Raw genomic sequence first — 14,765 nt, 5'->3', positions numbered from 1 at the left:
CCCTCTCATCGCCGGATGTACCGGGCAGCTGCTGTCTTTCCGGAGAGAATCCCTGGGATTACATCTGAGCCGCATCGACCTAAATAGAGCGATCTCCTCATTATAGGAAGGCCGAGAACACAGGACGCCATACATCTAGGTTTAGCTATGAGTGGTGTCCCTGAGAAGAGCGAAGACCGTCTGTGGGGACAAGAAGCGTAACATCCGCATAGTGTGATCAAACGTATATTAGAGTCACAATTATAGATAGCCAAAACCATGGCGGCCATCGCCCACTCCGGCGACATTGGCTATGACACCGCCCACTAAGGTAGCCATCAGACGCCCATCAGTGACAGCCGGGCAGTGGTGTAGTCACACACGCTGATTGGCTGTCGGCCTCGCACACCTCTCCCCCGCCCCCTTCTCCTTGGAATTGACACATTGTTCCCGCTGCTCTCCGCTGATTGGCTGTTTGGAGAATAGTCCTAACGGGATTGGTCTCCCAGCATTTCCGGATAACATGGCGGCTGTGAGGGCGCTGAGGAGCTGCAACCGGTCATTCGGCCTCCTGGTGAGATCGGCAGCTGTGTGCACTGGTGGAGGTGTGAGGAGGCTGCAGATGTGGTGGGCAGCTGTGTGCCAGCTGTCAGTGGCAGTACACCAGGCTCCTGTGCCGGTGTGGTCCAAGGAGACCTGGCTTGTGTTATTGAGCCTCACCTGAGCATTGGGGGTGTGCTGGGGGGCATCAGTGCCGAGCAGCTGGGGGGCATCAGTGCTGAGCAGCCGGGGGCATCAGTGCCAAGCAGCTGGGGGCATGGCTGTCATAATCGCTTAATATTTTAACCAACCAATAAAGTCGCACTATAGCTTGCAAACATGACATGTATGATATATGAATTGCATTACTGCTCTAGAAAATTGGAAAAAATTAGAATACTTAGCACATTAATTGGCCAATTCATGTCCCCAGCAGCCACGATACGGCGATTCTCGTTGCCTCCGGCAGATTTACTTACAGCAGGATCCTACCTTTGATGCCTCCAATAAGATGACATACACTGTAAAAAGCCAGTGTGGGCCGTCCACCTACCTGACAGCCCAACACAGGCGAGCACTGGAGAAGCAGAGCGCCATGGTCATTGTGGAGGAGCTGCAGAGATCCACAACTCAGGTGGAGAATCTGTCCACAGAAAAACTATTAGTCGTATGCTCCACAAATCTGACCTTTATTGTAGCTTAGCAAGAAGAAAGCCATTTTGAAAGCAAGTCATAAGAGGTCCCTTTTGCACTTTGCAAACAGTTATTTATGTGTCATCTGTGTTGCCCCAGATACAGGGAAAAATGCTCTATAGTGACAGAAGTCCTGTGACAAAGGTGATCTGGGTCTGCTAGGACCCCGCAGCTCTGCTATGTCGACAGGGACCAGCGATCATCTGATTTCCAGGTCATAGAAAAGCATCAGCATGTCCAACGCTTCTGGTGGCTGCATTGTGCTCTCTCATAAACCTCTCCTATTTGCTCCTGTAGCTGTCAGGCCGGTTACAGAAGCTTTAACCCTTGTCATCAATTTTGTGGCATGAGGTTGAAGCACATTGAAAACACATTCGCGCCCTGCCAAATAGAGCGTGCATTTTTCATGGGGTCGGGAAAGAGATCTCTATGCTGAATGAGTGACCTATGCAAAATAAAGCTGGACAGAATGTTATTCCCCTTCGTCTGGATCGTTTCTACTATTACAGCACATATAGAGTGATGGTATACTAGAAAGGGATGGTGGTGTAAAGTTCACCTTTTCTGTTATGTTTCATATTTATTTTTCATGTTTTTGCCATTGATCACCGTCTTGGACACTCGCCTCCCCAGACCAGTTTTAGACAAGTGATCCTATGTAACCAGTTTTTACTAGAGAAGTCATGCAAGAAGCAGCCTCCTTCCGTGACTCTGCAACCTCTGCAGCGAAGACTCTTCAGAACCGCCTCCGGTAAGCACCAAATGTCTGTCGGCAACCAGCAACATGTGTGACTTATAGTGAAATGTCTAGGAGTGACCTTGTACTGGCAGCCATCAGACTTTATTATGCTATAAGCTGAATTTCCTAGGTATGTGACATTATCAGAAATATCTGCTCATTACTATTGAGTTTTCGCTCAACGCCTTACCTTAGTAATTATTGAGCATCTGATGATCTGTCTCTGTTTTTCAGCCTTGAATGGTGCGATTGTACAGTTCAAGTTGTCAGACATTGGAGAGGGAATCCGGGAAGTTACAGTGAAGGATTGGTAAGCTCCTAGAAGGGGTTGTTCTCATAATTGATCTTCAGGAGCACACTGCTCCCCAGCCTCCTTGCTTTGCACCTACAGGTTGTTCTCATGATTGATCTTCAGGAGCGCACTGCTCCCCAGTCTCCTTTCTTTGTGCCTTTGGGTTGTTCTCATGATTGATCTTCAGCAGCGCACTGCTCCCCAGTCTCCTTGTTTTGTGCTTACGGTTTGTTCTCATGGTTGATCTTCAGGAGCTCACTGCTCCCCAGCTTCCTTGCTTTGTGCCTACAGGTTGTTCTCTTGATTGATCTTCAGGAGCGCACGGCTCCCCAGCCTCCTTGCTTTGTGCCTATGGGTTGTTCTCATGATTGATCTTCAGGGGCGCACTGCTCCCCAGCCTCTTTGCTTTGTGCTTACCTCCTGATTGACCATTTGGACCAGACACATAGTTGCCCTGCTGGCCTGACAACCTGTATATACTCCGCTGCTGCAAGCAGAGCTTTACCTCTACATCACAGAACTTTGGGGGTCCTAAAGTTTGCCGGATTCAGCAATTTGGCCACTTTCAGGTCATTGCTTACTTACACTAATCGAGAGCTTGGAAGTGCTGCGCTCCTTGTGTAGGAGACCGGCCACATCTGATATACTGCAGTGTTGGCATGTAACCCATGCAGTCATGAATTGGAAATCAACAAACTGTAAAGTAAGCACACCAGATGTGGGATGCCAATCTTTTTTCCTATCTTGTATACATGCAATAAAACAAGGCAAAAAGAGAAATTGTAAAAAAAAAACAAAACCTAACCTGGAGGGAACGATATACCTAATCCTAATTTCATACTCTGTATTTTATGGGTACCTTTTTATAGATAAATTGTAAGGTTGTATTTTGAGGCTTCAGAAGTTGGAAGAGAAGCGTTGAGCTAATCTGTAGTTTTCCAACACATGGGCAGTAGAGATGAGCAAATCCATTCCCAAGACCGGGCCATGTTAGTATTCTGTGGTCTCCGGAGGGGAGCCCTGGGAACTGCGTACCTGCCGGCATCTTTATTGCCTCTTATGATTGTTAGGCCTGTGTTACACTGCAACAATGTGAAGCTAGAGGCCTACAATCAGAAGAAGGGACGCGGAGGCCGTTTGTAGGACTCCTGTCTGGTGTCCACAAAATACTGACATGGCTGCTGGACCAGGATCCCTTTCCTTTATTATTACTTCTTTGTATGGCATGGAGTGAATAATGGGTAAAATACCATTTTCCCTTATTTGCAAACGTATAAATTTACATGTCCAGTTAGGAGTAATAATAATGTTCCTGACAAGGGTTGGGTAAGAGAAGACCTCAGTGACGACTATGAACATTTATGTCCTCATCCCTGCAGTACATATATTAAAAAAAAGTTTGCCTCTTATCGCATATTTTTTTTCACGATTTTGTAACCTGTCCTATGTGTGATGTGGGGTTATCCTTTACTTTAGCATTGATGACCTTTCCTAATGTCGGTCGGGGTCTGACACTCGGTACCCCCAGCGATCAGCTGTTATAGGTGCTAAAGTAGTGGGCAACCTCTTTACTTATCAAGTTCTGCTTTCTCCCTTTTTTGTTTTTAGGTATGTGAAGGAAGGCGATACAGTGTCCCAGTTTGATAGTATCTGTGAAGTTCAGAGTGACAAAGCCTCAGTGACCATCACCAGCCGCTATGATGGGGTTGTCAGGAAGCTGTATTACAATGTCGAGGACACGGCTCTGGTTGGGAAACCTCTGGTGGACATTGAAACAGATGTTGTGAAAGGTTTGTGAATGAGCTTACCCTGCGTCAGACGTCTAAGCCACATTTTTAATCAAATGAAAGATTCTCCACCTTAGGTTGATTTTTACAGTCATAGCTTGCTTCAGAATGAGACTCCAGCATTCCCATCCTGTCGCTCTCAGGAATTGCAATATAGGCCCCATTCTTAACACAGCATTCAGTTAGTAAAAATGCAAATCTGAACAATTTGAAGTTAAAGTTACCAACTTATACTCTGATGACCGAATAATACCACTATACTGATTATTCACAAAAACCCCAGAACTTAGAACAATATTACCCCCGTGACCGTGTGGAGGTAGATATTCGTTATACACAGGTGGAATGCAGGCATTCTATATGTATTCAGTACAGATTAATCCAGGGATGTCTCTAGTTGAAGTAATTAATTTTTTTTTCCCATCTGGCACAAACCGCTATAACTACTTCCAGCCACGACTCATCTCTGCAGATTGTAATGCACAGACCTCAATGGCTGATCACTTCTAGTGAACCCCTTTTTACCCCACATACCTTGGTGCCACTCTAGTTCCTTGTACCGCGGCAGTACCTTGCTTTTGTCACCCCCCCCCCCCCCCCCCTTGGTAACAGTATCTCAAAAATATAATGCCTTACAGTAGTGATGTCTCCTTTGTGCCCACCTCACAGTATAAATATTGTCCTGTGTTCGCAATCAAGTGTTCATGCTTTTATACGCCTAAACAAATGTTAAATTCTTTATTATGCCCTAATACAATAATGATGCTACCCTATGGCCCCCATACAGTCATAATGACCACCTTATCTCTCCATATTATAGTAGTGTCCCTCTTTATGGTAATAAGACCCACCACTGGTGACCATATAAACTAATAATGTCCTTTTTGTGTTTCTCATCCAGCGCTACTGACCCATATTGTGCCTCCAAGACATTTTATAATGGTGTCCCTTATGCGCTAACAAATATGTAAAATAAAAACGAACAAAGCAATCACTTGCCCCTCACCTGTCCCTTCTGCCGCCTTTCTTCTTTTACATGTAGGCAGTGCAATGCAGTGATGTTTTGGGCAGCCATTTGATGGTACACTGTCCATGCCTGTAACTGGCATTTAGTTTTTCTAGCTAGGGCAGGGAGCCAGGTTCACACTTTTACGCAATCGTTTTTAACCGTGCGCTCCAGGATGCGTGGTTATTTAGAAATGGTGCAGGCCATTGGTGAGCCACCTTTTGTCCTCGGCCCACTCGTTCTTACAGGCCCCAGTCTCAAACCCCCACTAATCCCTAGAATGTGGCAATATATTGCTAGGTAAATCTCGAGGCTCCTTTCTTTCCTTTACCCCCTGCAGAGAGACTCTTTGGTCACCCACACTTTGCAAAGAACACATTCGCCTACATAGTTGTGTTGTAGTGCCGGGCCTAGTAGACGCATATCAGTTGTTGTGACGTAAGACTATGGCAATACTCTTTTTAGTCAGATTTTTCTCACTAAAGGTGAAATGTGCAGAGAGAATTGAAAAACAAACTGGAAATGATAATTAAACTGAGTCTTGTCATGTGAGGATAGTAAATGTGTACAGGACACGTTCTGCAAGGAAAGATGAATGAGATGAGAACAGGAGGATACAATCTGACAGGATTATTTTTATTAGTCGGCCATATTACAGCCGCAAATCTCAATCTGACTGAATCTTGTGGCCGCACTGTAGATGCCCAATTGCGGCCATTTTCCATCCTTCTGAGAAGTGGCTCTTGGGCTATTCAGACTATTACATGTGATCCTCAAACCAACAATTTTTTAATTTTACATGACTAAACCCAATAACGCACTGTACAGTCAATTTGTCTCTGCTTTTTATCAGAGACGCACGCTCTGCACACTTTTTTTCCTTCACCATCCTTAATGAAATTTTATGGGGGGCATTCAGTAAATGTGATGGCTATGGTTTCGCTTTTCACATGGAATATCAGAATTTTGTCGCACCTTGTATTTGGATCTTGTAGGCCTATTTTTATGTACGGTATATATTTCCTCATAGGTAAAGTCGAACGTTCTGGATCTTTAGCCACGTATAAGCCATGTTTTCTCTGCATATATCTTATTAAAAAATGAATTCTGCTCCTTAGCTGTGGCATCTGAAGAAGATGTGGTGGAGACTCCAGCAATTTGCCAGGAACACACACACCAAGAAATAAAGGGACATAAAACGCTGGCCACTCCTGCTGTCAGACGCCTCGCGATGGAGAACAATGTGAGTGTCCTTGGTTTCCATTAGGAAAGGGCCCATGATTAATAGATGAGAAGAGTCGCGTGGTTTCTGATGGCTACCAAAGATGGCTATTCTGGCTCAAAGTCCTCCATGTATTTAAGTCTAGAATGTCATTTTTAATTTTAGTTGAATTTATTGAAATTATCTGTTATACCTGCTCCTATTTAATATCGTGTTGTCAATTGTAATAAAACTTAACTTTTATTTACAATTAAATTGAAGTGTGATTAAGAAACACCCTGGAGTTAGCGGTTTTACTTTTATTATTATTATTATTATTATTGCGCCATTTATTCCATGGCACTTTACTTCTTCATATTCATTTTATTTTCACTCCTGCAATGAATGAAAACTTGCAATCACTGTGGTATATATTTGCAGTGCATCATTTGTTTAATTAATAGGTCAAGTTAAAATTCAGCACACTAAGCTTTGACCTGTGTCATTGTCCAGGCTTCTTCAGGGGTTACTGAAGAAGGTGCAGCCAACCCTTTTCAAGAGTTTGCATTTCGTGTCAGTAAGGAAGCTAATCGTATCCTAAACTGGGATTCTCCCTCCTGTGATAGCTGATTGGCACTTAAAGCAACTCGGCAAATTATGTGACATCTTGTACTATCCACCCGCTGTGTATGTTAGAAGTTTATATTACTTGTCCCACTTATGGAGGTCATGCAATAATTCTCCAACCAGACAGATTTGACTGACTTGAAATATGACCTCTTAAAATCACTGGCTGCATTCCTTACCATTCTATTAACCTAGTAACCCCTGAAGATGCCTGAACAGGCGAAACCTGTTGGGAGGCAGTGTTTGAATTTTATGTTGTTATTCTGTGGAGGAATCGGTCAATAAATAAAACACACTGAGACATCCTCACTACTACTACCCAAATCTATTCTTGTGGGTTTCATACATTAATACTGTAGTATATAGGAGTGAAAATCCTATATAGATCGTTAGAACCTTAATTAAGGCACACTGCTAATAATAAATCACTTAACACTTGATACCATGTAAAATTCACTCTTGCAGCTTGCTATTGGGTAGATATATTTACCGTGTCTTATGTGTTTCTGTTCAATTTCTTCAGATAAAGCTTAGTGAAGTGGTGGCCACCGGCCGGGATGGACGCATTTTAAAAGATGACATTCTTAACTTTTTGGCTAAACAAACAGGCGCCATATTGCCACCGTCTCCCAAAATGGACATCATACAACCACCTCCCAAAAAAGAAGTCTCCAAACCAATTCAGAAGGAAAAAGCTCCCACCATTCCAGTATCCTTTACTCAACCAATCGTGTTCTCAGGAAAGGATGTCACCGAGCCCTTGAAAGGTAATGGTATAATCATGTGCTAAGCTTTCCAGCAATATGTTCTCCTCCTGTTATAAAAGAATATACATTTTTTAAATAGGTGATGACCAACTTTTAAACAACCTACTCATTGATTGCCGATTATTTACCAGAAACATTAGTTAGGGGTTCAATTCCACCATTACTATGAATAAAACGGCTTTGTTTAAAACGTGACATGCCAACAAGAGGCAAAAAAGTAGAGGAAAAAATGTGATCAAAAAATCACTCAAACATAATGAAAAAACGCAAGTGACCTAATTTACTTAACAGGTGCAAAAAATGTGCAACATCAAAAACTCACCAAATACTTATCGTGGGAACATAGTCTTAAACTCCGACATGATTTAGGGGTAATGTAGCAGACCTACTACTGCTAACTGCAGCTGGCCGGACTGTGTATTGTGGGGGCATTAGTGGGTTGGCAGACAGCATTATATCTGAGGGCTCCTAAAGTTTTACCATTGAGGCACATTAATAGATCTGCCCCTGTGAGCCTAGAGGAAAGCCACTGTGATGGTGAAGGTATTGTGGATCACACCAAGTACTTATCGGTCTCCTTGTGTTTTGCTGCCTACTAGCATTTTCTCGTGCTAGTTTTCTCTGATGCTGTCTTCCTGTGTGTTCTTTATTCTCAGGCTTCCACAAAGCCATGGTGAAAACTATGACCTCAGCCCTAAAAATCCCCCACTTTGGTTACTGTGATGAGGTGGATATGACCGCACTTGTCAAGCTCCGAGAGGACCTCAAGCCTTGGGCTGAATCTCGTGGAGCCCGGCTGTCGTTTATGCCTTTTTTCCTCAAGGCGAGTTTTAAGCAAACAGTCCTAAATAAATATGTATACCGTAGCAGTGCTGATAACATGGAAGGAATCCATACAGCACTCACAATAATATGTGATACCGCTGCACAGAAATAGGCGACGGCATGTAGAAATGTATGAGTTTATGTATGAGTTTACTTCATTGGATGCTCCTATGTGCAGCTGATCCAGATCCTGATGTCTGTGACTGTTGTTCTTTTTAAAGCTATTATATAAAAAATGTTTTCATGTGTTGGCTGACATTCCTCTGCCATGCATCACCCATAGGTTTTAGTATTGGAAAAACGTATATATTAATGATGGAAACATGGAGAATCTTTGTGTATGAGAGTCTGGGTGGTTGCAAGACACGAGGTCCTCACAACTGAACTGCCAAAGAAAAGGCAGCGCTCCATAGAAACAGCAAATTAGAGAGGACTAGTGATAAGCGAATGTGCTCGGATAATCTGTTATCTGACCATGCTCGGGTACTAATCGAGTGTCTTCAACGTGCTCGAAAAATATGTTTGCGTCCCCGCAGTTGCATGTCTCACTGCTGTACAACAGCCGCAACACATGGAGAGATTCCCTGTATGTGTTGAGGCTCTCGAACAACCACGAGACATGCAGGCGCTGGGACTTGAACATATTTTTTGAGCAGTTCGAGGTGTTAGAACAAGATCATGGTCAGATAACACCTTATCCGAGCATGTTCGCTCATCACTAATGGGGACTTTATTGACTAGGTGAAATGGTTTGGATGCTTGGCACAATCGGCCATATACAGTCATGGCCAAAAGTATTGACACCCCTGCAATTTTGTCAGATAATACTCCGTTTCTTCCTGAAAATGATTGCAAACACAAATTCTTTGGTATTATTATCTTCATTTAATTTGTCTTAAATAAAAAAAACACAAAAGAGAATGAAGCAAAAAGCAAAACATTGATCATTTCACACAAAACTCCAAAAATGGGCCAGACAAAAGTATTGGCACCCTCAGCCTAATTCTTGGTTGCACAACCTTTAGCCAAAATAACTGCGACCAACCGCTTCCGGTAACCATCAATGAGTTTCTTACAATGCTCTGCTGGAATTTTAGACCATTCTTCTTTGGCAAACTTCTCCAGGTCCCTGATATTTGAAGGGTGCCTTCTCCAAACTGCCATTTTTAGATCTCTCCACAGGTGTTCTATGGAATTCAGGTCTGGACTCATTGCTGGCCACCTTAGAAGTCTCCAGTGCTTTCTCTCAAACCATTTTCTAGTGCTTTTTGAAGTGTGTTTTGGGTCACTGTCCTGCTGGAAGACCCATGACTTCTGAGGGAGACCCAGCTTTCTCACACTGGGCCCTACATTATGCTGCAAAATTTGTTGGTAGTCTTCACACTTCATAATGCCATGCACACGGTCAAGCAGTCCAGTGCCAGAGGCAGCAAAGCAACCCCAAAACATCAGGTAACCTCTGCCATGTTTGACTGTAGGGACCGTGTTCTGTTCTTTGAATGCCTCTTTTTTTCTCATGTAAACTCCATGTTAATGCCTTTGCCCAAAAAGCTCTACTTTTGTCTCATCTGACCAGAGAACATTCTTCCAAAACGTTTTAGGCTTTTTCAGGTAAGTTTTGGCAAACTCCAGCCTGGCTTTTTAATGTCTCGGTGTAAGAAGTGGGGTCTTCCTGGGTCTCGTACCATACAGTCCCTTTTCATTCAGACGCCGACGGATAGTACGGGTTGACACTGTTGTACCCTCGGACTGCAGGGCAGCTTGAACTTGTTTGGATGTTAGTCGAGGTTCTTTATCCAACATCCGCACAATCTTGCGTTGAAATCTCTTGTCAATTTTTCTCTTCCGTCCACATCTAGGGAGGTTAGCCACAGTGCCATGGGCTTTAAACTTCTTGATGACACTGCGCACGGTAGACGCAGGAACATTCAGGTCTTTGGAGATGGACTTGTAGCCTTGAGATTGCTGATGCTTCCTCACAATTTGGTTTCTCAAGTCCTCAGACAGTTCTTTGGTCTTTCTTTTCTCCATGCTCAATGTGGTACACACAAGGACACAGGACAGAGGTTGAGTCAACTTTAATCCATGTCACCTGGCTGCAAGTGTGATTTAGTTATTGCCAACACCTGTTAGGTGCCACAGGTAAGTTACAGGGGCTGTTAATTACACAAATTAGAGAAGCATCACATGATTTTTCGAACAGTGCTAATACTTTTGTCCACCCCCTTTTTTATGTTTGGTGTGGAATTATATCCAATTTGGCTTTAGGACAATTCTTTTTGCGTTTTTTCATTTAAGACAAATTAAATGAAGATAATAATAGCAAAGAATTTGGGTTTGCAATCATTTTCAGGAAGAAACTGAGTATTATCTGACAGAATTGCAGGGGTGTCAATACTTTTGGCCATGACTGTATATCTGATAGATTAGGGCTTCATCACAGAGACCTACCTCTACCCCAAGCATGACCCCCATTGGCACAAGTTGTACTTGACATTGTTATTCTGGTCGTTGTTTCCACAGGCAGCCAGCCTTGGACTTTTGCAATACCCAATACTCAATGCCTCAGTGGATGAAAACTGTCAGAATATCACCTATAAGGTTGGTCTTTAAGTCTGAAACCCAACGTTTGTCAGATCCATCGGAGTCTGAATTGTGAGAGGTCATTAAAGAAGATATTGTATCTCCTAGGCTGCTCATAATATTGGGGTTGCTATGGATACCCAACAGGGGCTCATTGTCCCTAATGTGAAGAACATACAAGTCCGGAGCATTTTCGATATTGCTGTGGAGTTGAACCGCTTGCAGAAACTGGGGTCTTCAGGACAGCTGGGGGCTGCGGACCTGACCGGAGGCACCTTTACTCTCTCCAACATTGGCTCGGTGAGATGGCTGCTCCAATCATCATATCCACACACAAAAATGCAAAAATCTTAGCCCAGGGTAATAACTCTAGTGTTCTTTTTATGGTTCCTTTTTGTAGATTGGAGGCACATATACAAAACCTGTTATTATGCCCCCAGAAGTGGCAATTGGAGCCATTGGAAAGCTGCAGGTGGGTAACTTGTTTTTTATTTTTTCACAATTTTGTGTTTATAACACTAATTATATTCATTTTTTTTGTACAGTAATCTTGTTCATTTAGTTTTATTTTGTGCATGTTTGTAAGCCAGCCGGGCCGCTATCACATGTTGATATGAAAATCTCACCCACCTTATTAGCAGCCGCGCTGCATCGTACTACCAGAGTACAGCAGTGGAGAGCTCCAGGCTCCAGCAGTGTCGTCTTCCCAATGTCATCATTCAGCCATAGATGAGCTGGATATACACGTGGCTTGGCTGAAAATCTATCTCATCCTGCAAAAAGATAAAAAAACAAGCTACATTTCAGTCATATCAATGGAAAAATTACAGTTCTGGTTCTAGAAATGCAGGATTCAAGATCCAAAATATTTGCTTTTTAAAGAGGGTGATCTTCCTGATTGTTCTAAATCATATTGCCACCTGCCGTGACCTACACTGTCTAGAATTAGAGTTGGTGCGAATCGATTCCCAGGACTCTGTCCATCCGCAACATTGGTAGTCAGTGGTCTCTGGACGGGCCCCGAGAATCGCCTCCTGCCTGACTGCATCCACGGCTCTACTCGTGATTAGTCAGCCTGCTGCAATAATGATGTGGCGCCAGGTCCGCTAATTAAAGAAGAGCCACGGATGCGGTCAGGCCAGAGGTGGTTATCTGGCCCCGTCCAGTTACCACAGATTACTGATGTGGTCGATGGACTGGATCCTGTGAATCTGTTCCCACCACCTCTAGTTTGTATACAATCCTTCTCTTCTCCTCCAGATACAACTATTAGAGGAATCAGTAAAGTCCTGGTTTTCTGACTAATTGTTTCACTTCGAGCTTTGCTGGGGTTTTTCCTACTTAGAATAGCGTCGGGGTGCCTCTCCGGAATAGCGGCAGAGCCAGCGTGGATGAATACCTATTTCACTTTTCTTTTTGGTTATTTGAATAGTGGTGTTGGGCTTCCCCACGATTTACAGAATAGGAGATGAATGTTTGATAACTTGGGGTCCCCCTACCAAGACCCCCACTAATCTGGAGAACAGTCCTGTCAGTCCATAGTGCTGACTGGAGGTAGTTGAGCTTTTGCTCCATTTATACAGATGACTTTGGGGACACTGTTCTCGAAGATTAGTGAAAATTGTATTTAGTGGAGAAATGCCCTTTGATTACACGGTCCTAGGGACTTGGTGCGTTCCTTCAGTTCTTCTCTGGAGCGCTGCTGTGCAGTGATTTTTGTCTTCAGAGGAAGATGTCCAATTAGTGAAAAACTGTATATGAAACGTCTTATCAGCGATGGGAACGGTAACACTCGGCTGTTAATACATTCCTACATTGCCAGGAGGAATAACCGAGGAACTGCAGAATAGACTTGTAAGGAATCCTAATCCACAATTGTACAGGAATGCAGTGTTCACCATTGTCCCCTCGCTTTCTGTATATTGGACACCAACCCCCAGCTACTCACTAATTGCCTATTAAGCTGCCTGCGATCATTTAGGTTCTGCGTTACTGTTGTTTTATATTTGCTATGTTTCTGTAATAGTATTTTCCTTTTTTTCCTTGTGGATAAGGCTGTATAAAAGAAAGGAAAATATACCGGTATATCCATATTTAATAATTCCCACTTTTCTTCTTACAGGTTGTACCGCGGTTTGACTCTCAGGGGCAGGTTGTGAAGGCCCAAATCCTCAACGTCAGCTGGTCCGCAGATCACAGGATTATCGACGGTGCGACGATGTCCCGGTTTTCTAACCTATGGAAATCTTACTTGGAGAATCCCTCCGCCATGCTCCTGGATCTAAAATGAAATATGTGTGAAATAGGGGGAGGAGGCGTTTATTATTCCGCCATCAGCAGGGATTGGGGGTCTCTTCCCACTATGAAAAAAAACCTCAACTCGTTTTCCCACCCAGTGGGAGCCACCTAAATCTGGTTGCCTTACGGGCAAGTATTTCATAAGCACAACTACCGGTCCGCTGCTCGGAGGTTAGTTCGTTTTAACTCTTAGTATGTGTTCATACACTGACAATGTTGCATAAAGGACATCTGCTACATGGACGTCAGGCAATGTCCATGCAGGACAACACGCTATGTAAGTTTTACCTATTTTCTTGTGTTCTTCCAAAATGGACATCCGGCTGTAAGTCTCAGTGTTATAAACCAGCCATGGAAGATCTGGAGCCCATTCTTACGGCAGGACAAACCTAGCACTGCCATTGTTGTGACGTGATCCTCCTCAGACATTGAGGTTCTAGGTCATTCAGTGGGAGGACTGCACCCCAGACTGTTACACTACATGCTGACCGATCAGTCCAAACCTGCGATCATTGTGCTGATTGTTCCTGTGTCTGTTATACTGTGGGAAATGTGTACAACCGTGCAAAATGATACTGAAAAGAGACTTGCACTCCATGTCCCCATATGTCTCAATGCTGCTGGTGCAAATAAATAAAATAGGACCGTTTGAAAAATGTTTTTTTTTTTTGTCTGTTTTAAAAAGCTTATATGGTGATCTAGGGTTGATTTCATTAGAAAGATTCCAGCTATTTGGACAGTTTGGTCAATGGGAATCTCAGGACGTCCCCTACTAACCTTCAAACTGCATATTTGGCCCTGCAGGTCTTTTGAAGTGTAAATCCATCTACATCTTTATATCTTCTATCTGTTGCTGCATTCCCAAGAAATGGTATTTTCATTCATATGCAAGAGTTTGTCCAGTACTTAGGATATCTGATCGGTGGGGGTGTGACATCTAGCTGTGTTCAGATGTGCTAAGTTGCAGAACCTCCATCAACTACATATCTGCTCCCTATTGGTTAGAAAAAGGGCAGGTATGTACTATCCAGCCTCAATACAGTCGACGCAGCTGTGCTTTACAGCTGAACACTGCTGTCCAGCACAGAACAGCTGATGGGCAGGGGTGTCAGTTGTCACCTCTAGGGATCAGATATTGGTGATCTATTCGAATAGGCCATCAGTATAAAAGTCCCAGGCTACCTCTTTCAGTGCTCTGGGTATGACAGTGTTTCGTGGTCTGCTGCCTCCTGAGGTTGATTCTCCGCCTATTAACAGCCTCTTTAGCTTGATTGACAGGCGTTGGGCATGAGTATCAGACTCTGAACTAAGCCTCAAAAGGCAGAGGCTCAGAAAGCGCTCGTCATGCCCACAACACTTGGCTCTTCATTTGTATCTAATATTTTAATTTAATCTATTAGGAATGCAGCAACAGAGAGAAGCTATAAA

General features: G+C 43.5%; 1 protein-coding gene across 4 annotated transcripts; it reads left to right on the top strand.

The window, feature by feature from the left end:
* The first annotated feature begins 28 nt into the window (after positions 1 to 28).
* Positions 29 to 14,765, top strand: DBT (dihydrolipoamide branched chain transacylase E2). Of its 4 annotated transcripts, none has more exons than XM_077276091.1 (11): positions 29 to 553; positions 1,846 to 1,963; positions 2,186 to 2,261; positions 3,852 to 4,033; positions 6,155 to 6,279; positions 7,388 to 7,631; positions 8,288 to 8,454; positions 10,980 to 11,057; positions 11,148 to 11,339; positions 11,440 to 11,511; positions 13,162 to 14,052. In XM_077276091.1, the coding sequence occupies exons 1-11, from the start codon at positions 503 to 505 to the stop codon at positions 13,327 to 13,329; spliced, it is 1,473 nt and encodes a 490-aa protein (XP_077132206.1). In that variant the 5' UTR covers positions 29 to 502; the 3' UTR covers positions 13,330 to 14,052. The 4 variants fall into 4 exon arrangements, with proteins under 4 accessions (XP_077132206.1, XP_077132205.1, XP_077132204.1 ...); XM_077276090.1 differs by having other exon boundaries at positions 118 to 658; positions 8,288 to 8,458; positions 10,984 to 11,057; positions 13,162 to 14,765; XM_077276089.1 differs by having other exon boundaries at positions 118 to 658; positions 13,162 to 14,063.

The sequence above is a fragment of the Ranitomeya variabilis genome, chromosome 8 (assembly GCF_051348905.1).
Source record: "Ranitomeya variabilis isolate aRanVar5 chromosome 8, aRanVar5.hap1, whole genome shotgun sequence".
Taxonomy (NCBI): Eukaryota; Metazoa; Chordata; class Amphibia; order Anura; family Dendrobatidae; genus Ranitomeya; species Ranitomeya variabilis.
The sequence above is the reverse complement of the archived record's forward strand: the minus strand, read 5'-3'. Positions and strand labels throughout refer to the sequence as shown.

Coding starts and splice junctions, on each gene's coding strand:
- DBT (XM_077276090.1), top strand. CDS start 503: ATGGCGGCTGTGAGGGCGCTGAGGAGCTGCAACCGGTCATTCGGCCTC. Junction 2,262..3,851: donor GAAGTTACAGTGAAGGATTG/GTAAGCTCCTAG, acceptor TTTTGTTTTTAG/GTATGTGAAGGAAGGCGATA. Junction 11,058..11,147: donor GTCAGAATATCACCTATAAG/GTTGGTCTTTAA, acceptor TGTATCTCCTAG/GCTGCTCATAATATTGGGGT.